Source organism: Xiphophorus maculatus, chromosome 22 (genome assembly GCF_002775205.1).
Source record: "Xiphophorus maculatus strain JP 163 A chromosome 22, X_maculatus-5.0-male, whole genome shotgun sequence".
Lineage (NCBI taxonomy): Eukaryota > Metazoa > Chordata > Actinopteri > Cyprinodontiformes > Poeciliidae > Xiphophorus > Xiphophorus maculatus.
This window is the reverse complement of record NC_036464.1, coordinates 24331144-24356088: the sequence shown is the minus strand read 5'-3', so window position 1 is coordinate 24356088 and position 24945 is coordinate 24331144. Positions and strand designations below refer to the sequence as shown.

Sequence of the window (24945 nt, the reverse complement as noted above, 5' to 3'; positions counted from 1 at the left end):
GTACGTCATAAAGGGAAAATAACACGCTGTTAAATTATTTTTAAGATATCAAAAAAAACACAATCCTTTGATTTTAAGAGGCTAATATAATTCTACTGCGACAGACTGGCGACCTGTCCAGGGTGAACCCCGCCTCTCGCCTGGAACGCCCTACTGACCCCACCAGGTACAAGGTTGTAAGTAGATGGATGGATGGATATAATTCTACGGAAAGACATAATGCCAATTTTGGATTGGGCACATCAAAAATGACCCTAAAACAGTTGAAAGACCCCAGACAATGTTTTGGCTGTTAGTGTAATGATCAAATGTAATTACTCCAAGTTTCACCTGAGATTATTCTTCTAAGATATCTGGAAACACTGACCAAGAGTCCTGTTACATCACAGACACAAATAAACTACTGACACAAATAAACTACAGTACCAACATGTTATTTAATTCAGGTTGTTCCATTTCAACAGTTCAAGACCTATGAACATGTATAATTAAATTTAGAAATCCATTTCAGCACTTTTTTCTTTACCAACACAGCCAGCAAATCACAGTCAAAATGGACTAAAAGACAAAACAACCACACTGTTTTCTACGGAGCACCATAGGGGGAATTTTTTTCTTTTGCACTACCTTGCAAAACGTTTGCGTTACCTCACAATATGCTTAGTTACTGTATTTACAGGTCTATTTTGTATACAGTCAAGAATGTCAATTGAAAATGTGAAACCTATACACATTAAAGAGCCTCAGTGAAAACGTGTTTATTCTTAACTCTTTGACGCACAAAACTGATTGAAAATCGATTTATTCCCTGCATGTTTCTGTCTGTTTGTGTAAGGCTGAGATGGATCTGCACATGAAAACGGCTCTTTAAACCATTCAGACCAACACAAAGAGACACAATCAAACTGTCTGATGACTTTATGACCCAGTGATAATAACTCAGAAACAGTCCAAATACTTTGGATGTAGTTTTTCTTTTTCTTCTTACGGAAAGTTTCTGTTTACATCAGGTCTGTGGTGCATTTCTGTCCTAAAGAAAAAGATATAAAACTTCAGGTATTTCACAACCAGACATAAATGGAAAAAACCTTATAGCAGAAAGTCTGATGGCCACTGTAAGAAAGCCTTACAGTATTCAATTATGCTGCATGAACTGATCAGTAGATTATTAGACAATGCAAAAGAAGAAAAAAAAATCCTCCATGTCCCCTAGGGGCCTCCATAGTTTTCTTATGTCAGGAAAATCAACATGAATTAAAAACTGGGAGCTCCTCTTGTTTCATTTGGTCAAGGAACTGTTAATGACTAATTTAACTTTATAACAAATACACGCTTGAGTTCACAAGATAAACAAGATCTCAAACTGTTAAATATCTCTGTTATATAATCTTACAGTCTTCCATCCGGATCTGCCAGTCAGTTGTGTTGTTGTGTTGACATGTGAAAGCGTCATTCTGAGGTGCAGCTAAGACAAAATACAGGAACAATGTGAAAGTTACCGAGCACGTGTAACAGAACTGGATACACTGAACTGGGCCGTGAGCCCCGAGTTTAACAGAAGTTGTAAATATCAAAGTGCTGAAGAGAAGGGAAAGGCCACGGAGGCCTAATGACGGGTGGTTTTGGCGAGCAGAATCAATTCTTCACAGAACCTAAACCTGAGTTAAGGCACGGAGGAGGAGCTGTCGAACTCCAGCGACGTGTGCTCCAAACCGCCGTATCCGTTCATCTTCTTCAGCTTCAGCTGGTCGACGTGGAACAGACCCTGGGTTTCCAGGATCGACTCCTTCTTGGAGAACATCCTGCTGATCTCCATGAAGGTCTTGTTTTTCGTCTCTGGGATTACAATGTAAACGTAGACGGCGACCGAAAAGCAAACTGTGGCGAACACCAGGTAGCAATAGGACCCGGCAGACATCTGATGGTGGAAGAGACAAGAGAGCAAAGAGATGAGTTTTCAAGTTGGGGTGCCTGGATAAAAAAAAAAAAAAAAAGCCAGATTTTCATAAAGTATGCATCAGGTTGTGCTGCGCCTTGAAAAAGTATCTCTTTTTACGTTTTCTCATTGTATTTCAAATTAAGGGTTCGTGTGACAGACCAACACATTGTATTACAAAATAAAAATAAAAAAACATCAGATGGCATCTGTGTAGTATACACATTTAGTATACAGCATCCAATTTTCTGATATAATCAAATAAAACCTTGGGCAAGCAGCTGGGTGTGGAAGAAACCTAACACTACTACTATCAGAAAACTTGATTCCCATTATAAAACATAATGGTGGCAATTTCACTCATGGATAGAATAATGGATGGATTGATTGATTTTGGATCATTAATTGAATTTACGTAAAAATGTAACCAGAGATTAAGTTTCAGAGTAAAATATTTTGACAGAAGGGTTCATTTATTGCACCTTGCACAATTACCTTAAACAGTGTTTTGCTTCCCCCAACCACCTTAATTAAACTTTTTAGCATTTCTGAGGCTTTCTGGTTAGTCCACTTATGTTGCTCCAAAACACACAGAAGTTCAAATGTCACAAGATAGCAGAAAAAATTTTCAGAAAGAAAGGATACTTTTGTAATATGCTACAAATTCTGCAGTAGATTTATTTTTTTATTTTTTATTTTTATTTAGAAAGCAGCTGAAAAGCTGAAAGCAAAAGGCAAGAAGTCGCTGTGCCACCGAAGTATCAATGTGCTCACGTGAATCAGAGCCTCAGTAACTCTGAGCAGTAATTGGACCAGCATCAATATGCATCAACACGCTCCAGAAATGTTAAGGACTCAGGGACACGTGATGATGATGATGATGATGATGATGTACGGCGATCACCTGTAGGAAGGGGAAGACAAAGCCCACGGTGAAATTAGAGAGCCAGTTCAAGGAGCCTCCTACGATGTAGGCTGCAGGACGATGGGACTGTTTGAACAGTTCTGCTGTGATCAGGAAGGGAACCCCGGCTGCAACACAGGAAGAACAATAAAAAGTGGTTCCAAAAATCGATTTACTTCCTGTGAGTCAGTATAAGAACAACAAACATGTGGATTTATTGGAAAATAATGTTCTGGTCCGAACAGAAATGCAGCGAAAAGTCGTGGTCATTTCTTCAACAATACAAACGAAATCCAGGGTTTCCCTCGGTGTATTGTAAGCCTGGCGGGTCAACAGGCTTTACTTGTGCCCCCACCAGGCTAAGCATTGATTATTTATTTGTTTTTTGGAGGTTTTCTTTAGATTTTATAGTTGGTGTTCATGTATTCATCTTCCAATAACACATAATTGTCATGTGACATTTTCAAATTTCCTGTCAACTTTAAAAAAATCTTTAGCTCAAAAACACGACGGGCCGCTGGATGAATGACTGTCTTGGCACCTGACCACCAGGCTTAGCAAGTTTTCTGGGGGAAACCTTGAAATCTAAAAGTGTTTTGACTTGATGAGAACAATCCTGTAAAGACTTGAGAGCTAGCGGTTTAACACGTGTTAAACATTCTGCTTGCTTTTTGACTTTTCATAAATCTATTGTGAATATTTGTCGGCGCTCCACAACATATTGTCATAAGGTGTGGTGAGGGTTGGTGAGGCAGACGCTGTAGACCCAGGTAAGATGAAAAGGATGTCTTTAATGAAGGGTAAACACACTCTAGGAACGGGCCGCACGGCCGAGCTGAAGCCAGGGCTCGACGCCGGTAGCAACCGCTAACAGACAGAAACACGGAAGACAGAGCACACATTCGACGAGGACCCGACGAGGAACAAAGAACACAGGTGGAGTTAAATACACGGGAGGGTAATCACAGAGACGAGACACACCTGGGAACAATCAAGGGGAGGACAGGACAACGAAGAGACGCAAGGACACAAAAAACTCTAAATGAACACAGAAAACACAGATCCTGACAGTACCCCCCCCTCAAGGGCGGCTACCAGACGCCCAAAAAAAAAAAAACCACAACAAGGGTGGGCGGAGGGGCGCCGGATGGGGGGCCAGAGTCCAGAAAAAACAAAAACACAACAAGGGTGGGCGGAGGGGCGCTGGACGGGGGGCCAGAGTCCAGAAAAACAAAAAACTACCCACCATCGTGGGCGGAAACACAAGAAGGGCCAAGAGTCCATAAAACAAAAAACTACCCACAGGGTGGGCGGAGGCAAAGGAGGCGGGAACCACGGAGGTGGTCCGGTGGTCGTCCGCGGCGGCGGGAACCACGGAGGTGGTCCGGTGGTCGTCCGCGGCGCTGGAGGCGGGAACCACAGAGGCGGTCCGGCGGCCGTCCGCGGCGCTGGAGGCGGGAATCACGGAGGCGGGAACCACGGAGGCGGTCCGGCGGCCGTCCGCGGCGCTGGAGGCGGGAACCACGGAGGCGGTCCGGCGGCCGTCCGCGGCGCTGGAGGCGGGAACCACGGAGGCGGTCCGGCGGCCGTCCGCGGCGCTGGAGGCGGGAACCACGGAGGCGGTCCGGCGGCCGTCCGCGGCGCTGGAGGCGGGAACCACGGAGACGGGAACCCCGGAGGCGGGAACCACGGAGGCGGTCCGGCGGCCGTCCGCGGCGCTGGAGGCGGGAACCACGGAGGCGGTCCGGCGGCCGTCCGCGGCGCTGGAGGCGGGAACCACGGAGGCGGTCCGGCGGCCGTCCGCGGCGCTGGAGGTGGCGATGAGTCCCGGGGGCCGCCCACAGACGGCGACGACGAGCCCCCCGAGGCAGGGTCTCTGGTGGAGCACAGGGGGTCTCGGTCGGAGCACAAGGGGTCTCGGTCTCGGGAGGAACGCTGGGGGTCTCGGTCTCGGGAGGAACGCTGGGGGTCTCGGTCTCGGGAGGAACGCTGGGGGTCTCGGTCTCGGGAGGAACGCTGGGGGTCTCGGTCTCGGGAGGAACGCTGGGGGTCTCGGTCTCGGGAGGAACGCTGGGGGTCTCGGTCTCTGGAGGAACGCTGGGGGTCTCGGTCTCTGGAGGAACGCTGGGGGTCTCGGTCTCTGGAGGAACGCTGGAGGTCAGGGTCTCTGGAGGAACGCTGGAGGTCAGGGTCTCTGGAGGAACGCTGGAGGTCAGGGTCTCTGGAGGAACGATGGAGGTCAGGGTCTCTGGAGGAACGCTGGAGGTCAGGGTCTCTGGAGGAACGCTGGAGGTCAGGGTCTCTGGAGGAACGCTGGAGGTCAGGGTCTCTGGAGGAACGCAGGGAGTCTCGGTAGGAACGCAGGGAGTCTCGGTAGGAACACAGGGAGTCTCGGTCTCAGGTGCGCCGGCTGGAACGCCGGCTGACTCGGCCTCGGGTGCGCCGGCTGGAACGCCGGCTGACTCGGCCTCGGGTGCGCCGGCTGGAACGCCGGCTGACTCGGCCTCGGGTGCGCCGGCTGGAACGCCGGCTGACTCGGCCTCGGGTGCGCCGGAGCGAAGCCTTGGAACCGGCCGCGTAGGCGAGCCGCAGCGAAGCCTTGGAACCGGCCGCGGAGGCGAGCCGCAGCGAAGCCTTGGAACCGGCCGCGGAGGCGAGCCGCAGCGAAGCCTTGGAACCGGCCGCGGAGGCGAGCCGCAGCGAAGCCTTGGAACCGGCCGCGGAGGCGAGCCGCAGCGAAGCCTTGGAACCGGCCGCGGAGGTGACAGCTCCGGAAGGCGACGAGGGGCCGGGTCCACCGGCGGCTCACGTCGCTGTCTCCGGGCGGCCTGGGGTGCGCCTGCTGGAACGCCGGCTGATTCGGCCTGGGGTGCGCCGGCTGGAACGCCGGCTGATTCGGCCTGCGGTGCGCCGGCTGGAACGCCGGCTGATTCGGCCTGCGGTGCGCCGGCTGGAACGCCGGCTGATTCGGCCCCGGGTGCGCCGGCTGGAACGCCGGCTGAAACGGCCCCGGGTGCGCCGGCCGCACCGGTTGGGGGTGCTGGTCCCGGAGCTGGAGCTGGATCCGGGCTGGCGGAGAAACTGTGCGGCTTGGGAGGCAGAGGTTCGCCAGCCATGACGGCTAGAGCCGCCATACGCTCCCACTCTGCCTCCCTCTGCAACTCCACCAACCCCTGGTGCGGAAAACGAGGAACCCAGTAGTCCAGTAGGAGCCCCAAGCGGATGGCGAAACCGAGCCGTCTGCAGGCAGCGTACGGTTTGGCCATCGCCTCCTTATATTCCCCGATCGTGTCCGTCAGCTCCTTTAACTCCACCGGGTCCATGGTGAAAAGAAAAACGCGTGCCTCACCGTACTTCCTGGTCGGGTCCTTCTGTCATAAGGTGTGGTGAGGGTTGGTGAGGCAGACGCTGTAGACCCAGGTAAGATGAAAAGGATGTCTTTAATGAAGGGTAAACACACTCTAGGAACGGGCCGCACGGCCGAGCTGAAGCCAGGGCTCGACGCCGGTAGCAACCGCTAACAGACAGAAACACGGAAGACAGAGCACACATTCGACGAGGACCCGACGAGGAACAAAGAACACAGGTGGAGTTAAATACACGGGAGGGTAATCACAGAGACGAGACACACCTGGGAACAATCAAGGGGAGGACAGGACAACGAAGAGACGCAAGGACACAAAAAACTCTAAATGAACACAGAAAACACAGATCCTGACACATATGGATTGTTTCCTAAAGTGCTTTCTTCTCTTAAAGCACACTGAACCTGTTAACACTGGCCAAACATTTTAAATTGTCTTGGTAATCACTACAAGTTTAGAAAAAGTGGATTGACTTGTTAAATACAAAATTACAGAAAAGTAATTTTCTGTAAGTTTCCATTAGCCAGGACTCTGACTCTCACTCTTAGCTCAATTTGTTCTTATTAGAATGTCTGAATGAAATGTGTCAAACTTGCCTGGACCGATGCAGAAGCCAGCGATGATGCCAACCACACAGCAGACGCTGACGTAGCGCATGAACAGTAACTTCACCTGTGAGGAGAACAAACAGCATGATTTCATGAGTTTATCTGTGATCAGAGCATACTGCTGCAGTCCAGGTTTATTCTGTCATCAACACTTTACTTATTGTCTAACACAGAAAGCAGATCAGCGCTTCTGTGTTTTTTTGTTTGCGTACTCTGTCTCCTCCAACCACATTGTTATTTGTAATGTCCTCTGACACGTTATGAATTGGTGCCACATGTTTACAAGTGAACTGAATTATAAAGATGATGCCTGGCGTCCAACTTAAAATCACATATATTTCACAATATCAGATCAAACTTTGGAAAGAAGAAAAAAAAAAACTATAGAACATCATAACCAAAGGCATTCCTGGCATGTTCATAGAGGAGGTGCTTTCCCTTTCTGTTCAGGCACTGACTGTGTCTGCTTAAACTATTTGGTCCTGTGCTTTCCACTTGTTTAAGTTTCACAACATAATTGAATCCAATTAATTACAGAACCAGATAAAGAGTCATTTACTGATGTCCAAAGTAAAATGAAAAAACTTTACTTAATTGAAGCGTACAGAGTCATAATTTCAATCATTTTTGTTTTCCTCTACACCCCTATCATCAATTGACTTTTTTTTCCACCAGTAAATGTCGTTTTACCTGTTTTTGACAAATATACAGTGTATAAATATAGAAGTGTAAAGTGAATAAGGTTGTATTGCTTCAGTAAAATGGCACGTAGAAACCAGTGAGGGCTTGGGTGTAAAAGTGTGAACTTTGTTCATGCCGTCTCCTTGAGCTTTTCACAATACTGCCAGTGAAGGTACCTGTGGACGCGCAAACAAAACGTCTATGTTGTGCCTCTATTTAAACATTTGGATTAGCATTTATTTTTAACTTATAGCATTCGTAGGGTCTTTTCTCACGATTGCAGTTTTCTTTGCAATGGCTATTAAAACATACCCATAACTGCAGGATGGTCACTACTGTGCAGATGCTGACATTCAACGGGCTACTCTGCGCACACACCTGTAAAATGAGGGCCAATGTGATTCCAGCGCTGCAGATCCCCATCATGGTGAAACCCCCAATCATGAGATGCCTCCTTCCCACCTTTTCTATAGTGAAACACTAAGAAATACACACCTGATGTCAGCCACTGTATATAAAAGAACACAGTCGGGGTAAAAGTGAATGACCTGGACAGCACTTTGGCTGCCTTTGGTTTTGGCATGTCTCATTATTGAATGCTTACCCCGATGAGCCCAGCGATGATCTCTATGACTCCCGTCCCTGCTGTCGTGTACTGGATCTCTGGAACTGGGATGCCGGCGTTCTTAAAGATGTCGTTCGTGTAGAACCAGATCTGCCGGGCAGAGAAAAAAAGGAACCTCACCTCTGAATGTCCAGTTGGATAAATACCTCGCAGCTTTTTAAAGTACAGAACGGGTGCAACGGTTATTCCTACAATGCTGACATAATGTTATAGTGTGACATTAAAGATGACGCAGCTTGTAGAGATTATAGAGATTTGAAACTGACTGCATTTGGTGTAAAAAGACAATGAGGGTGATGACTAGAGGACCAGCTGCCTACGTATGTCATCACACAAGGTTGATGTTGTTTTACGTATATTGATACCCTAATAAGCATATATATTAATTAGCAATTTGCATGATTTTTTTTTTTCAAATATGAGGAAAACACAAAAACTTATTTTTTTTAAACTCACCATTCTTTGAAAAGAAGAACTTTATAAAATAACAATTTTTTTCTTAACCTTGTTTCAGATTCTCCCATTTGCCTCTGCCTGTTCCCTTCCCTTTCCTGCATCCACTCGCCTGTGATTAGCCCTTCTGCTCCCTTTGGCTGTGTTTACATAGCAGGTGTTGATGCTCAATCCCGATATTTGATATGATTTTTTTTGGTGTGGGTGCACGCGTGTGTGTGTGTGTGTGTGGTCACACTACTGAATGATGCGACTGTTTACAGACAGAATAGTGGATGCTGCAGTCTGTGGATGGATTTTAAAGTTAGTCAGAAATGGGAGCTACCAGTATTGTCTCAAGATCGTAGCAAGACTAAGGAAGAACAAAGACCTCTGCAGAGCACTGATGGCAACATCTGTGGAGAAGTCTCTGCGGGGAGGAGTAAAGAGGCTGGTGTGGTGAGAGAAGGATTGAAAATATACAATCTCACCCACCCTGCTCTAGATCCTGTGCTCTTTCTTGGAGTCTCTCTTTTCATATCTTCCAAATTGCAAATTATGGATCTGGTCAGCTGGTCTCTCAACGCAATTGATCAAATTTTCTTGACAAGAAAACTGGAAAGGATAGCCTTCTTGTCCTGATGGGACACTGGCTGTTGGACACGCGATGGATTCCTGGGGGAAGTGGAAGTATCTGTCCACATACTGTCTGTCTAGGATGTTGAAGAGGTGAACGTGATTGGACTTTTGATAACAGGATTTCTTCCTTTTGGATTTGGCAGTCAACCTGGCATATAAACAAATTTCGTAAAATGTCAGCTGCTGTTTGAGAAGCTGCCCGGCTCATACGAGGGAACGTGCAGAGCAGCGAACGCTCAGAGAGTCGCAGTGGTTGTTCCTGAAAACTTTGGAGAAGTTACCAGCTTTGCTCGGAGGGACCGGACAACAAACATGTGGCTGTTTTGGGAGTCGCCATTGAGATGTACCAGTGAGACTCCAAGGCAGATGCAAAATTAACGGAGTGGGGTTTGATACAAAACGATCATTGTTATCTGAACTGGCTCCCCCTGTGTTTTGGACGGCTGAGCTATCTCAAATTCTCCTGGATGTTACGCAAACAAGATGCTCCGCTCCCACTCTCGTACCCTTCCCGTGACATCTGTGGACTTGACCCAAAGTGCTGCCAAGGCTGCTGATCAAACGCTCCATCACTTATCAAGGACCATGGCTGAGGGGGATTCTGGAGCAGTGTCCATGGGCTTACTTACGTGCAAACACACACATCCACGCATTTGCGTAGCTACAAAACACACCGCCCCTCAACTCACCGCCTCCATTACATTGTCTATAAAGGAGGGGGCCTTTTCCTGCGCAGAGGTTTTCTTGCAACCTCCCACTGTGTCCTTTACACTATAGGGACAAAGTGTGAGAGCTCCACCTCCAGCCTCATCTTGTTCATTTCTAATCTAATAAAAGGATTGTCTTTTTGATTTTTTTTTCATGATCCATTCAATGACAATCCCAAGTTCTTGTTTGTAATTTGGTCCAAATAATAATAATAATAATAATAATAATAATAATAATAAAAACACACTCTATGACAATTCCAACATCTGTGGGCTGCTGAGTGTGATGGTGAAGAGAAGACACAATGGCAGACGGTCCATCTGACACACAAAACCAAGACGTTGTGTCCGTTTGAACTAATCAGAGTTCACTTTCTTAAGCTACTTGGAGAGATTTTTGTTTTTTTTAGCAAGTGTAAAAATTAGAATTTTACTGTAATGTGCGACAGTTGTACTTCTCCAACAACACTCCAAGAAATACCTTACATTTTGAAGTTATTGTAGCGCCACATAATCTTGTCTTATCCAGAGATGCTAATTCTTTGACACACCAGTCTTCGACAGTCCTAATGCTTCAAGATCGTTTCTATTGTTGCTAAGCACCTTACAGAGATGCGTGAAACGCTGAAAAATCTTGACCCGTATCGTTTCTTAAGATGCGTAGAGTACTTACAGCGTCAATCCCAGATAGCTGCATGCCAATGTTGATTACCACCACACTCAACACTTGCCATCGGACTGAATCGTCCAGCAACAGGCTCCAGACCGACAGCATTTCCACGGAGGACAGGGAGCGCTGTTCTTCCTGCATCTCTTCAATTTCAGCCTGGATGTCACACTTGGCTCTGTACCATTTGAGAGCTGAAAAGCATCAGACAGAGAGCTGAATCCCATCGGCGTGTGACAAGTCAACACCGGGAACATACAGAACTCACCAAACACCTGAAAAATTCCACTTGTGTATTACCTTTTTTTTTACTTCTGATCCTTTCTACCGATTTTGGCATCATCATGTTAAAATTTGGTCAAGCGTAATGGTGTTTTGTCTTTAGTCTTATCTTGTTTCTCAGTGGCTGTGGCTCCTGTGGAACTAAATCTTTTCAGTGATGCGCGTAGAAGCATTCAATATGGAGTGTTTTAAAGTGTAACTTAAAAAAAATCTAACACTTTATTTGACGGGGTGTGCACAAGACTGACACCTGTCATAAAGATGAAGGAGTTTTCATGAATGTTGACGACTGCGGTCACGAAGCGTCATTCGGTAAATAACGACACTTTTAATGCAAAGTTGACCATTTTAATGGACTTTTAATGCAAATTTGCACTGAAAATGTCATTATTTACCCAATGACACTTCATAACAACAGTAGTAAACATTTATGAAGGCTCCTTCATGATTACGACAGTGTCATGTCAGTCTTATGCACACCCAGTCAAATAAAGTCCTTCCAAAAACTTCATCAGATCCCAGTTGCTTAAGTTTTCACTGTAATAATCTGCTATCTTTAGTGCTTTATCCCACTGTTGCACACTGAACGCACTGGTGAAAAAAATCCCTTCATATGAACATGAGGGGGGAAAAGGAAGATTTTGTGAAACATCAAATCTTTTGAATTAAATGCAACTTTTGATGATTGCCTTAAACTGACCTTTTTCCTTGTAAAGTGCCTACATTACAAGAATCACAGCTGTATGGACTTGATGATGCCTTTTCTAATTTAGACTCTCACCATTTCTGTAGGGACAGAAGCAATGCAACAATACTGACCTGTAATTGTGGCATGAACATTGTTCTTCTCAATCAGCAAGTACCTAGGGCTCTCTGGGAACCACGGCAGCAGCAGCAGCTGGATGAACGTTGGCACCACCACCACCGAAAGAAAAAGAGGCCAATACTCCTCCTGAAAAAGCAGCAACACAGAGGATCAGAGAGAGATCTGTGTAAACACCCTCAAGAGTGCAATACTAATATCAGAGGGAGGACATTTTGATAAGGAAATAAATATCTCGTAGTGCCATTTTTCACACCAGGATGTTATATACTGTTTTTGAAATATATGGGAGAAATACTCTATAATGGAAAAGGTCTAATGGTTCAGTTAAGAAGGGAGATTTCCCTGAAATTATTCCACCAGGTATAGTGGTGGGGGGCTATTTCAGTATGGGGCGGGGGGAGTTCAGTTTGCGCTCAGTTATTACAATGTTAGCAACTACTGGTAAATTCATACAACACGAATTTACAATTTTATGCTAAACAACGAAAAAAATAATTGACAGTCGTGTCAAAGGTTTTTAAAAGCTAATTAGAAAGCCAAAAATATCTGAAGCTGTTTAACATGGGAGAGTGAGCATTACAGGAAAGGTTTGGTTTATCTTGGCTTCTGTCTGTCTGTCTGTTGTCATGTGGAAACAATTGCTGACTGTAACCTCTCGGAAAAGGTGAAAATCTTACAGTTTAAGTTTCTTTCTTATCTATTAACATCCTAGACGGGGCATCGTTGTCAGCAGAAGCATTTGCGCTACCTTTCCCAGGAGCTCATGGAGGCCGAGGATTTGGGCAGCAAAGACCCCGGTTCCTATAAAGATGCTCGGAACAAGACCCAGAAATCCCCTCAGGTTCTTTGGCGCTATCTCACCAAGGTACATCGGTACGACACTGAGAGAGATCCCTGCGGGGACACAAGCAGAGAAAATCCATATTTGACTCCTGCACATGTCGTCCATCCACGTTGAAGCTACATGTAGAAGTTTTTATGCCGCTTCTACGGTCCTATTGTATTCAATCGGACATTGAATAAGAACATTGTTTTACTTAATGAGTAGCTGTCAGTAAGCCTGACATAAACACGTGAATTCTTCACAACCACAAAAACAGAATGTAGATGACTTTACAAAAATGTAACTGATCTGTTATGCCAGCTTTGTCACAGATATACAGCAGCATGTTGTGCAATTCTGAAGCGCAGGCGGCGTCTCTGCTGTTCATTTCAAAAAGCAGCGTTCCTCTAAGTAGGCTAGGCGTTTCATCACGTCTGACTAAGAGAGCAGAAAACATATCACTGATGAGGGGCTTCAACTTTGTTCTCTTTTCGACTGATATGAATATTACAACCATTTATAGGAAAAGTTGCCACCTGCTGCTTCTCCACTGATGGGATGCCCACTGGTGTGTGCCCACAGTAGGACAAAAAGGAGCATGCATTTCTTTAAATGTTTATGGGGTTAATGACGATGGGTGTAGTAATGGTGTTTCACCACTAGGTGGCGCATGGAGACTCTGAGCTGCCTGTTGCTCTGCCGTTTCTCATAAGCTGAGAGAAATTGGAGTAACACAGACTGCGTCTCCCTTGTGCTCATTTACATGCTGTTTGTCAGCTTCATCTGCTGCTGACGGGTCCGGAACCCTGGTACCCGTTACACTAACACAACAAATAGAACCCCTGATATGAAATGAAATTATATAAAGTAGAACTCATAATGTCATGTTTAAAGGACTTTTTTTCAGCTGATGTATAACAGGATAAGTAGGCACACATGTGGACTTGTGTGTTGTACGTATGCGTGTATGTGTGTGTGTGTGTGTGTGTGTGTGTATGTACAGGTACCTGAATGTATCCCTGTGATGAAGCGGCCAATGATGACCATTTCGGGTGAACCACAAATCCTACTGAAGCCCATAAGGGAGCCAGCCATAAACACCAGCACTGTTGTGTTGACCACTGTACCCTTCCTGAAAATGAAACCAGAAACATAAAGATATATAAATATGAATATTCACTCAGCAACCCAAATGTGGCTAACTGTGATCTCCTTATTTTCATTTATTTATTTATTTATTTCAAACATGATAGAAGTATAAAATCACTCACATGAACAAGGAATGCAAAAGACATATTTTTGTACCACATTAATCTTAACACTCTCTTGCTAAGTTTAAGTTAAGCTAAGAGTTTTTCTTAAAAATTTGAGTTTTGTCTTTTTTTAAGAAGATTGGCCATATTTAATTGATTTTTAAAAGTCTGCGCATTCTGCAAAGTTATTCATTTAACCACTTAAACTTATTTTATTTAGCATTAAATTCATAAAAGATAAAAAAAATAAATAAACATTTGCAGCAAATAATGAGCACTTGCAGCTAAAAAATGCTTAAAAATGTGAAAAGCCGAGGCGATTTTCTTTTTTTGTAACATCAAATAGGGCTGGTATGCTGATTATTAATTTGATTTAAAAAATTAGTTTTTTACTATATTTGGACCAAGTGAAGATATAACTATGACACTTCAGGAGTTCTGAGTAGAACATATTTATGGACAAAGAAGGTTTTTTCTATCTTAAATGCAAAACGTTGACATTTTTGTACAGTTTTATCTTAGATGCCGCTTGTCCTGCTTCAGTCAGTTTTATTTTATGCAGCTGCGTTTTATTTTTGAATTAAAAATGTCCACGGTATGTTGAGTTGTTTTTGACTGGGAAACGATGTGTGGCAGAGTGGTGCTCGAATGTCCTGAAGCAGCAAACGCACCATCTGGACAGCTGCAGTGCAGCCTGGAGTATTCTGATTGGCACCACTTGTAAGAGAAAATGACCAGAAGAAGCTTCACAGGGAGCTTTTTAACGATAAAAACTCCCCCCAAAATTTAAGATAAAACAATATAAGGCCATTTTAGGAAATTAAACACCGTCTTTAATTGGAGCTGAGGTGAAAACCTGCTGAGGGGGAGGAGAGGAGTCTGCCATGAAGAGGAAAACACTGGAAAGTCAGGTAAGCTAACTATGCTATTATGGGTTTCACCTTCCTGTCGGAACCAGTCTGTTTTGGGTTGTTTTTTTTTTTTTCAAACAACTACCAAAGTAGTTTGAAAGTGAACCGAGCAAAGTGCTAATTCTTCACCGTTCATGCTCGGCTCTGGAGAACTCGAACAACTCTTAAGTTTGTTTGTTTTCACTACATGAACTATTAGAACTAAAACCAGAACCCGCTGCGAGCTAGTAACAGACCAGAAAATGTCCAAACAGCTAGCAAAGAAACCACAGGCATATAAACAGAATAAAAGCCTCATGGACCGCTCCGGCCTGTTGTCGGTGACGTCACATAGAGCCGCCATCTTCGAGCCCTCGCTCCACTCGGTGCTGTTAGTGAAGTATCAGCGCATTTAATTCATCATAAATCGCTAAACGCCTTTTTGCTGGAAAGCTTATCCAAACTGCTATCATAGCTATTAATTATTTTAAACAATAAAAAAAAAACACACCGACTCCAAACAACTTTTAAAAACTATATACTCCCGTCCCTCACTTCCGACGTCTGTCATGGCGCCTCCAATGATTAAGTGACGCAGTTGCAAAGGGTCAATTTTTTGGGTCATGTGGAACTGATCTGATCGTTTCCATAGAAACGAGCAGAAACAAGACTTTGCCTCAGAACTACAGTGAGGTCATTGTAGCTATGACCTCATCTGTGATGTGGTCAAAAGATCAAAGAACGTGTGAGGTTATGAGGGCTTGCATTTCAAATCATCAGTTCATATTCAGTCAGCTCTTCGAACAGCAACATTGCGTCTAGCGAATCTTTTCATTATGAACAAGTTATTGGTCGGCATGTTTTTCCCCCTTGGTTTTGGGGTCGGATATTTGGTTAGCACTGGAATGCAGAAGCTTTTTGACAAAGTATTTCCCGGTAGCGATTCAGAGGAAAGTATCTCTAAGGACGAGAGCACTGAGTCTGAATATGACGATTTTGATGCTTTCCTCTTTGAACCTTCCTCGACTAGGGAGGTTCTTCGCGAGTCTTCCCTGACTGGGAAGCAAGCTTCTCCGGCTGGAGAAGTTTCGATCTCTGACCAGGATGATTTTGATGCTTTCCTCTCTGAAACTTCCCCGGCTGGGGAAGTTTCAGGGGAGCCTTCCTCGGCGGAGAAGCAAGAGTCCCCAGCTGGGGAAGTTTGGATTTCTGAGAATGCTGAAAAGGAAACAATCCCAGCAGTTGAGTCCGAAAGCTCAACGTTTGATTTGATGAAGACGGCAATGGATGAAGACTGGACCCATGACGAGAGCGATGTCCAGACTCCTGTCTTAGGGAATGATTTAGCCAATCTTCCCAGTGAGAAGGAGACAGTAGAGTGTGAAAACTCTTTGACAAAGGCACTAGATTGGACCCAGGCCACAACTGTTTGCTCGATCCACGAAGAGAGCGCTGTTCAGACCATTGTCCGAGGGAACGATTTAGTCAATTTTCCCTCAGAGGAGGCAGACGAGTCTGAAAACTTTTTGACGGAGGCAGTAATAGAAGAGTGGACCCAGGCCGTAATTGAAGCCTGGATCCGCGAAGAGAGCGTTGTTCAGATCGCTGTCCGAGGGAACGATTTAGCCAATCTTCCCTCAGCGAAAAAGACAGTCGAGTCTGAACAGGCATGTGTTGCTTTCACGAAGGCAGCACTGGAAGATTGGTCCCGGGAGACAGTTGATGCCTGGATCCAACAAGACACAGCTTTCCAGGCCACTCTCCTAAGGAACTATTTCTCCAATCTACCCCTAGAGAAGAAGACAGTTGAAAAGCCAAGTTTCGTTTTGACGCAGGCAGCAATAGATGCTCCCTGCGTCTGGGAAGAGAGCACTTATCAGGCCTGTTGGGTAGAACTTTTGTTATTGTTGTTTTTTCTTTTGAGTTTCGTGGGCTTTTTATTTTTATTACAGATTAGCCTTTACTTTAGTGTTTTCATCTGGGGTTTCTTTTTTCTATATATTGTTTATTCACTTTCTTCTTCATTCAGTTCAGTTTCAGAAATACTTTTTTGATCCCAAATGGAAATTAAATGTTGTTATAGCCCAGTGTTTCTCAATTCCGGTCCTCAGGCCCCCCTGCCCTGCATGTTTTAGGTGTTTCCCTTCTGCCACACACCTGGATTGAATCTTTGGGTGACTAACAGGCTTCTGCAGTACTTGTTGGCTGGAGAAGACGTCATGCAATCATTTGAATCAGCTGTTCTGGTATAGAGGCACATCTAAAACATGCAGAGCAGGGGGACCTGAGGACTGGAATTGAGAAGCACTGTATTAAATATAGCCCATCAACATTCTTCAAAGAGCCATTGAATATGGCTGTCGGCAGAAAAGATCTCCTGAAACACTCTGTACCACACTGAACCTGAAGAAGCCTCTGACTGAAGATGGATGCTCCACCTTCCCAAGACAATCTGATGAAGAGGATGGTCAGGATTGTCCCTAATTTTCTTGATCCTATGAAGAATCCTAAAATAAACAACTAAATAAAATCAAATAATGTACAAAAACGCATGTAAAAACAACATGTGTTTTTGCATTAACATGCAAACTGAATCCAAACTCAGTTAATTTGTCAATAAATTTGCTGAATGTTTTTTATGTGTAATTATATATTCATGAATTAAAAGCAAAGAAGACATAAAAAAATATCCTATCTGATCTCAGAAAAAGTTTTGAGTTGAAATTTTTGAGTTCATCAGCAAAATATTGTCAAAATCACTCGGTTTTAGGTATGCTAACTCCCACTAGCAGGGGGAAGTATTTATTTCTTCTAATGCTGCCTCAGTTTTACTAGTTATCAAATTATTATCCATGATCAATATGGTGAGTAACAAAAAGTCACTAACTGTCACAAATAAGTACAAACAACACAGCAATCGGTAATCCTCTGTTTTCCACTAGAGTGGGGACAAACTATTGCAAAAATATATAAAAATACTTCAATAAAATTAGGAATTTACTGCAAAAACACAAAATCGTACCAAGTATTTTTGATATAGTTTCTATTACAAATATCTTTGTGCACTTGAAATAAAATAAAGCTAATTTACATAACGTTTCAGAAAGATATAGGAGCTTGTTTTCAGTAAATAATTCCTTAATATTGATTAAAATATAACATGGACAAAATGTTATAAGTGAAATAATCTGAAAGTGAAACTGATAATTTCTCATAAATATTAAGAAATGATTAACTTAAAACAAGTTCCTATATCTTGCTGAAAGGGTTACTTGTAAGTTAGGTTTGCCTTATTTAAAGTTTTAAATAAGATATTTACACCACAAACTAGACCAGAAATACTTGGAAATGTTTTATGTTTTTGCTGTTTTATTGCAACAACAAAAAAAAAACTGTGAAATTTTGGAAAGACTGTGGTTTTCGGTGGGTTTAAATAAAAGTTGGCCCCCAAATGACATTTGCTTCGGGCCTCACATGAGTTTGGACCGGTACTGCTTGGAATATCTGAACTGGAATATCAGCTGATATGACTTTTTTATTAACATTAAATGAAACTTTTTTATCAAAAACATCTGATTTAACAAGTGAAGAATCAAAATAAATAGATTTTTTTTATCCTGAGAGTTGCTATAGTAAAATTCCAACTGGTTAGATGTTTTGTAGAGGAGAGGGGGTTAAAGAAAGTCAGAGCGGGAAATGTCTGAAGAGAGGTAAAACGTCGGGAAGCAGGCTGGTTTAAAATACTCCCTCTGAAGCCAGAAATAGACTTTGTACAACCTAATCTAGGTGCAACGGAAGCTTATCGTGCTTTAATTGTGGACGAACTGGAGGTTTGTTGACCACAAAGAAAGAAAAGGAACAACTTTGGAGCAGAAGTTTGTCATCTTTGAAAGAGGGAAACGAAACGGCTGCATCTGCTTTGCCTTCCCAGCTGTGAATGAAAACATTCCCAGCATCTACATCCAAACCGGAGCGAAACGCAGCGGAGATGCTTTGATGGAGTTCCGCTCCAGCTTGGCTGTTTTCCCCCTCAAGTCCAGTTTTCCAGGTGATCTGCCAGGAGGAACCATGGCGCGCTGGAGGTGCTGCTTTCTCATCCTCAGCGTCGTTTTGGCGCCCGTCTCTGGCGCACAGCTGTCAGGTACGGATTATTCATCGTGATCAGTGCGACTGTATAAGCAATGAGCAATTTGCCCCGTGAGATTTATTTTGATGTTAACTCATTAAAGTAATTTGGTTTTACGGCGCTGAGCAGCCGCAACATCTGGCTAACATAAATTGCTCTAAAGAAAAACGCAACTTGGTAATTTATTATTGTTGTTGTTGCAGTCCTATAGTTTAATTGAACACCCAAACTATGAAAGACATCCTCCAATCAGAATTAAGTTGAAAAAACAATACTTTTAAAATAAATCAAACATTTAATCCACTTCTAAATGTAACTTTCCGTGTGTTGGCAGTTTGATGGAAGAAAGTTGAAAAGTTTTTCTGTGATGCATCTCAGTGGAATCAGTGACTTGATGAAAAAGTTGCTATGATTGGTCAGAATCAGATTTATTCTACTATTAACAATTTTAGCATGAAATTAGTCTGGAAAATGTTTTAAATACAATAATTTGTTCAGCTTAATTATTTGAAAAATGATTTTTATTTATTTTAAATTGTTGTCTCAATCAATCTTGTGTTGCTCATACATTGTGATAGATAGACAGACGTATTTACTTATTAGGGAAAAAGGTTGTCCAAACAAACCTTGCCCTCGTTAAATTAGGACGTAAACGTGATTAGATACTTTTTTTGGTTAAATTTTGCCACCAACACATTAGCCTGGTTCTGGTGTTTTTTGCCTCCAGCAAACCACAGCATCAGCCTCTGTCCTCAAATGAAGAAAACATAAAACAGGCCTGAAACTTTTCATGAGTGGCTAGTTTACCAAAGTTACTCCAGAAGAGCATAAACACCTCATCCAGGCTAGCTTTCTCCAGCTGAATTTCTGCTGGGCCAATCAGCCTGATTGGCAGCTAGCCAGAAGGCGGAGTTGTGAACGATGATGTCAATTTTCTGCACCATTTCAGAATTGTAGTCTGCCTGTAGTTTTAGCTATGGCGGCGAAGAACGTGAACGAAGCTGTTCAGTCCATGTGGGTCAACGTTTCCAGATATTGAAATAACATTAGCAAGTTTGAGTAACCCCTTGAGTTATATCCCCCTTCTCTTTCAAAAAACACTTCCTGTTTGAGCTCAGGTTTAATTATGCCTTAAACATAATTTCATCAATTTTAAATCCCACCAGATCTTCAAATTTAAGAATTCTAGATTTTAAGAATAACGGGTTTGTGTTCATAAAAACTGGCAGTATGGATGATTCCTTGGTCATTTTCAAGAAAAAAAGTTTGAAATGATTAGATCTATGCAACATAGAGCACTATCCTGCTGATCATAAAGGGATAGACTATGGAGGACTTTTCCTGCCATAATCCAAGAGCACACAGACAGCAGGACTTCATGTCTTTCTTCTCAAAACTTGTAATGTTTGTACTCAAACCTTTGTCCTTGCGCTCTTGCAGAACTCTCTGCTCGCTTATGAAACATTCTCTGCTTGCTTTTGGAACAAAAATGCACCATCACCTGGCAAGTGTTGTACTGGGTGCAGACTGAAAATGTGTGCTCTCGAAATATGGCAGAAAAAGTTCCCTGTAGGGGGATTTCAATATTTGCTCCTTAGGAAACATCTTACCTCCCAAAGCGAGAAACCAGCATACCGACAATGAGGGAGCCCAGCAGACCTCCGATAGCAAAGACGGACACAGTGAGAGAGTACATGAGCGTCAGCGTCTCCCCACTGAGTCCTGTCCCATTACGACTCACAACCGTTTTGTTGTAGAAACTCTTGATGTACTGGAAGAGCAAAGTGGCAGTGAAGTTAGTGATCAAAATAAAATTGCACATTAAAACAAGATATTGAACGCGTTGAACTTGACGACAACCAGATAACAGTTGAAAAGGAAATCGTGTATTTGCAATGTTGCAAAAGCACAAGCAGAAAAGATCCAGGCGCTTTGTTGTCAATGGCAACGTTTTCCTCTGTAATGTCTAATCTTTTTCTTGTTTTTAGAGAGATTTAAGACAAATAATTATGACATGTGAAAACAGCACTGCAGACAGAAGTGACAATTTCACCAATGGGATCTATCTATCTATATATCTGACTAGCTAGCTATCTGTTTTGTCCAAATATTTATTTTGTTAATTTAAGAGTGATTTTCAAATTTGGCCTGATCCCATTGTATATTCCACCGAATGCTAGAATATCTAAATATGAATGACAGTGGGCCCTGAGGATCAGGTAGAAAAAACATTACATATATTGTTATTGTCCTTTGTTGATAATGGCAGACAGATCGTCATGTATTCAACATAGTGTTGGCGGCTTTAGCTGGCATAATTCTTCTGACAGGTACATTCTGAATGTGAGTGTACTTTCTGTGAAGTGTGTGTAGGCGTGTGTGTGTGTGTGTGTGTATATCTTACTGCAGCAGGGGAATTGACCACAGCCAGGTTGTAGCCATACAACATAGAGCTCCCAAATGAAGTCAAGAATGCCACTGCTAGCAGAGAACCAGTCAGTTGCTGCAATCACAAGCAGATACAGCTGTTTAAGAGAACTGCATCCATAAATGGTGGGAAGAATAATTGCTTGGTTCTTATACTGTCCAAAGAGCATGTGCACAATGAACATAGGTTTTACTGAACATCTGGAAATTCTCCAAAGAACGATTCTTGGTAAAATCAAGAAAATTGCAGACAACTCTAATCATCCTTCTCCTGAGACTGCTATATAACAGCAGTCTATGTTTCTGCGAGAGTTGCTATTTTTTTCAATTTTGTTGTGCTTTATTCGTGCACAATGACATTAAAAGAAATTTTGATTCTGACTCTTACAGTAATAGACTTCCTCAGAATTGAGCATGTACAACACTATTTAATTTCGCTCTGGAATTAATAAGGTATGATCGAATTAAATCCATCCATTGTCTATACCCACTTACCCTTGCAGGGTGGCAGACAGGTTGGTGCCTATCTCCAGCAGTCATTGGGAAAGAGGGAGGGGTACACCAGTCCAACAGAGACACATAGGATATAGAATCACACACACGCTCTCACAGTCTGCTTATTGACTTGTGGGAGAAAGCCAGAGTACAAGGAGGGAGACCATACATGCACAAGGAGAACACACAAACTCCATACAGGAAGCCCCCAAGATCAGGATTTGAACACAAGTCTTTCTTGGTGCCAGGCAACAGCTCTACCAACTGTGACATTGTGCAACCACAGAAGGCAACAGCAAATTCTCTTTGCCCACCGATGGAGGTGCAATCAGAATAAAATCCTTTGAGATTCCAATTAGTGGGACTTACTGAAAATACACTGCATGTTCGGTTTATTTAGCGTAGGGGTGTCAAACTCCAGTCCTCGAGGGCCGCAGGCCTGCAACTTTTAGATGTGCCTCTGCTGCACCACCTGAACAGAATAATTTGGTCATTAAGGCTCTGGAGAACTGATCTACACAAGGAGGAGGTAATGAAGTTATTTCATTCCAGTGTTTTGTACCTGTGGCACATCTAAAAACTGCAGGACTGCAGCCCTCGAGGTCTGGAGTTTGAGACCCCTGATTTAGAGGAAAGTGAGTGAATTCTCACAATTTGAGGAATTTTATTATAAAGTGTTGGTGGTGATGAGGATGGACATAGTCAGAGCCAGGGTGAAGTGGAGAAATGAGCTTAATGCTGTCCTCAAAACCAGGAAACACAAGTGAGCTACGAGACAACAATCACTAACTGAGGTGGGCAACAATGACTCCACAAAGTCAAGGATCCAGCAGGGAGCAGGAGAGATAGGTGAAGTTAAATGCACAGGCTAATTAGGAAAACACAAGACAGCTGGAATCAATCAGGGACTTGACAGGACAACACAACACAACACAGGGTCTACATCAGGGGTCTCAAACAATAGTTTGTGGCTCCCGCCTTAATATGAAAGTTTAATGTTAGTGCGGCCGCGAGTTTGATATAATTGGCACTTTTCAGTGTTGTGTGCGGAGCTGAACGAACTTGCCAATCACGGTGGAGTATATTGCTCTCGGGGGCGGGACATCGGCCGGACCTATTTGCATTTTCTATTTGTCATTATTTGCATGCGGTACATGCGCAATTTCCGTGGCCGCTCCCGCTTCACGTGCTTCAGCATCCAGTCTAGACCCGGAAGTTGCTGATCAGTGTAACGTAATTAAGGTTAGGCGCTGTAACGCGTGGGTTGTGTTTAAGGGAGGAGAGGAGGCGGCAGATTCGTCAGGACGGTCAAAAACTCAAAACCACACTGGTACTGGGAATTCCCCAGTGTTGTCCTTTAATAAATACGCTCTTCACCAACCAAAGCCCGGTTGAACGGCTGCTGTATTATGAGACATGAAAATTGAGCACCGTCCAAACAACCCGTAACATCACTAAAAAGTTAGGGAGCTAACATGTCCGTCTAGCACGTTTCTCCCACGCTCTCTACAGAGAAGCCGTGGCGCATACTTCTGACATCATTAGCAATCTTAAAGAGACACTACACAATTACGGCTGTTACAGCGCCTGACTACGGCCAAATATGGTAATAGGCAATCAGAAAGGTTCGGCTGAGGAGACCGTGTGTGTGAATGCTGCCCAGCCTCACCCAGACTCTACCTGCAGCGGCCCCCGGGTAAATTGAGTTTGAGACCCCTGCTCTACATTAACCAATAAACCCACACGAAAACCAACACCCACACAGATTTGTGTAATAAAAGTTTATTCAGTGGGAAAGATGGAGATTAAAGTGGATCTAATTGCAAACTCTTTTTGTCTGTACAACCTCAATTCACACAGTTCACAGCACACTACAGCAGCTGAGACGTGAATGACCAGTAAAAAATGAAACCAAAGTATCCCGTGCACCAGGATGTCTGTGATATCACTTTACAGCACAAAGTCGTTCTTCTTATTAACTTGAGAGGGGGTACCTGGGCAAGATCCAGAACAACAAGTCATTCCCTGATCCGTGTGAGACTTAGGTGTTTTTCAAAGCACACTGAGGTGTGAGTGATGCGAAAAGAGAGAGGGATCTTTTTTGTGCAAATAGACAGTTTGCAGATATCTTGAAGGAGACAGTACATCAGATGACATCATTTTCAAGGAAGTTTGTCTTGCCTTTCTCAAATATCCTGTACATATCGCTCACAACCCTAACTGCAAACGACCCATTTCATTTGTTTGGCTGGCAGCCAGCTCAAAGGAGGCCAGAGGGGCAACCACTAAATATTTTTCATGCAACACTCCAACGACCAATTCACTCGCCAAATGTATTCTTTGTGCTCTCCAAAGAATACATTTGGCTCCATGTCTTTAGACTGACACTTTATTTCATGCATTCATTTATTTTTGACACCCGAACATTTTTTTCTTAACGGCACAAGCTGGCAGGTACAACAGAGATTTAAGTCTTAGACGCGAGAGTGTCTAAAACAACATCATGAAACTATCCATCCAGGCGACATAAATACTGAACTTACCGAAGTGATTTTCCCCGATGATGGAATTAAAATCTCCTCAGCCATTTAGGAGTTCTGGTATCTGGTCCAAAGCAACAAAAAGTAAAAAAAAAAAAACAACAAAAAACAAAACCAGATCCTTTTCTAAACAGCAGACTCTGTCATAACTGTAATAGCAGGCGTGGTCACACTGGCTCCAAATGAATAATTCTGGGACGTTGTTAGTGTGCAAGTGTGTTGAGCAGCAGTCCACAGGCCACTAATAACAAGCTACCAGTGTCATCACATGATAGGAAGCAGCGTGACAGACGGAGAGAAAAGCCTGCTGAGAGCAATTAGCCATAACAACATTTTAGAGGTTAAGGGAAACAAAATGAATAGAGTGTACGAATAAATTTAAAAAAAGTACGGAAGAAAGAAAGTAGGAACTGAAAAGTGAATAAATTAATAGTGAAGCTGGAGTTAGACGAGGACGAAAAGCAGTGGAGCGGAAAAATAAAAGTGAAATAAAGCTCGGATGAGAGCCGAGGAAGAGAGAAACCAGACAAGCAGAAGAGGTGAGAGGAGGAGAGTCTGAAGAGAGAAATCTGAAGAATAAAGACAGAAACAAAGAAACAAAAACACAGCAACAGGGAAGAGATTAGAAGAGATTAGAACTGAACCAAAAGTGGAACTCACCAAGTACACAGTAAAATGAACAGTGTTAGATCAACACTAGAGTCAATTTCAACACTGAG

At 43.5% G+C, this 24945-nt stretch overlaps 1 protein-coding gene across 2 annotated transcripts; it reads right to left on the bottom strand.

Moving 5' to 3' along the window:
• Positions 1–804: 804 nt before the first annotated feature.
• On the bottom strand, positions 805–24945 carry LOC102229463 (solute carrier family 2, facilitated glucose transporter member 9-like). Of its 2 annotated transcripts, XM_023327039.1 has the most exons (13): positions 24887–24945; positions 24230–24290; positions 21169–21267; positions 20375–20535; positions 13503–13627; positions 12421–12566; positions 11666–11798; positions 10571–10758; positions 8099–8209; positions 7873–7974; positions 6802–6877; positions 2841–2968; positions 805–1918 (listed from the first exon to the last, which is right to left on the bottom strand). In XM_023327039.1, exons 2-13 carry the CDS (start codon positions 24272–24274, stop codon positions 1664–1666), a joined length of 1569 nt encoding a protein of 522 aa, XP_023182807.1. In that variant the 5' UTR covers positions 24275–24290; positions 24887–24945; the 3' UTR covers positions 805–1663. The 2 variants fall into 2 exon arrangements, with proteins under 2 accessions (XP_023182807.1, XP_023182806.1); XM_023327038.1 differs by lacking the exon at positions 24887–24945 and having other exon boundaries at positions 24230–24439.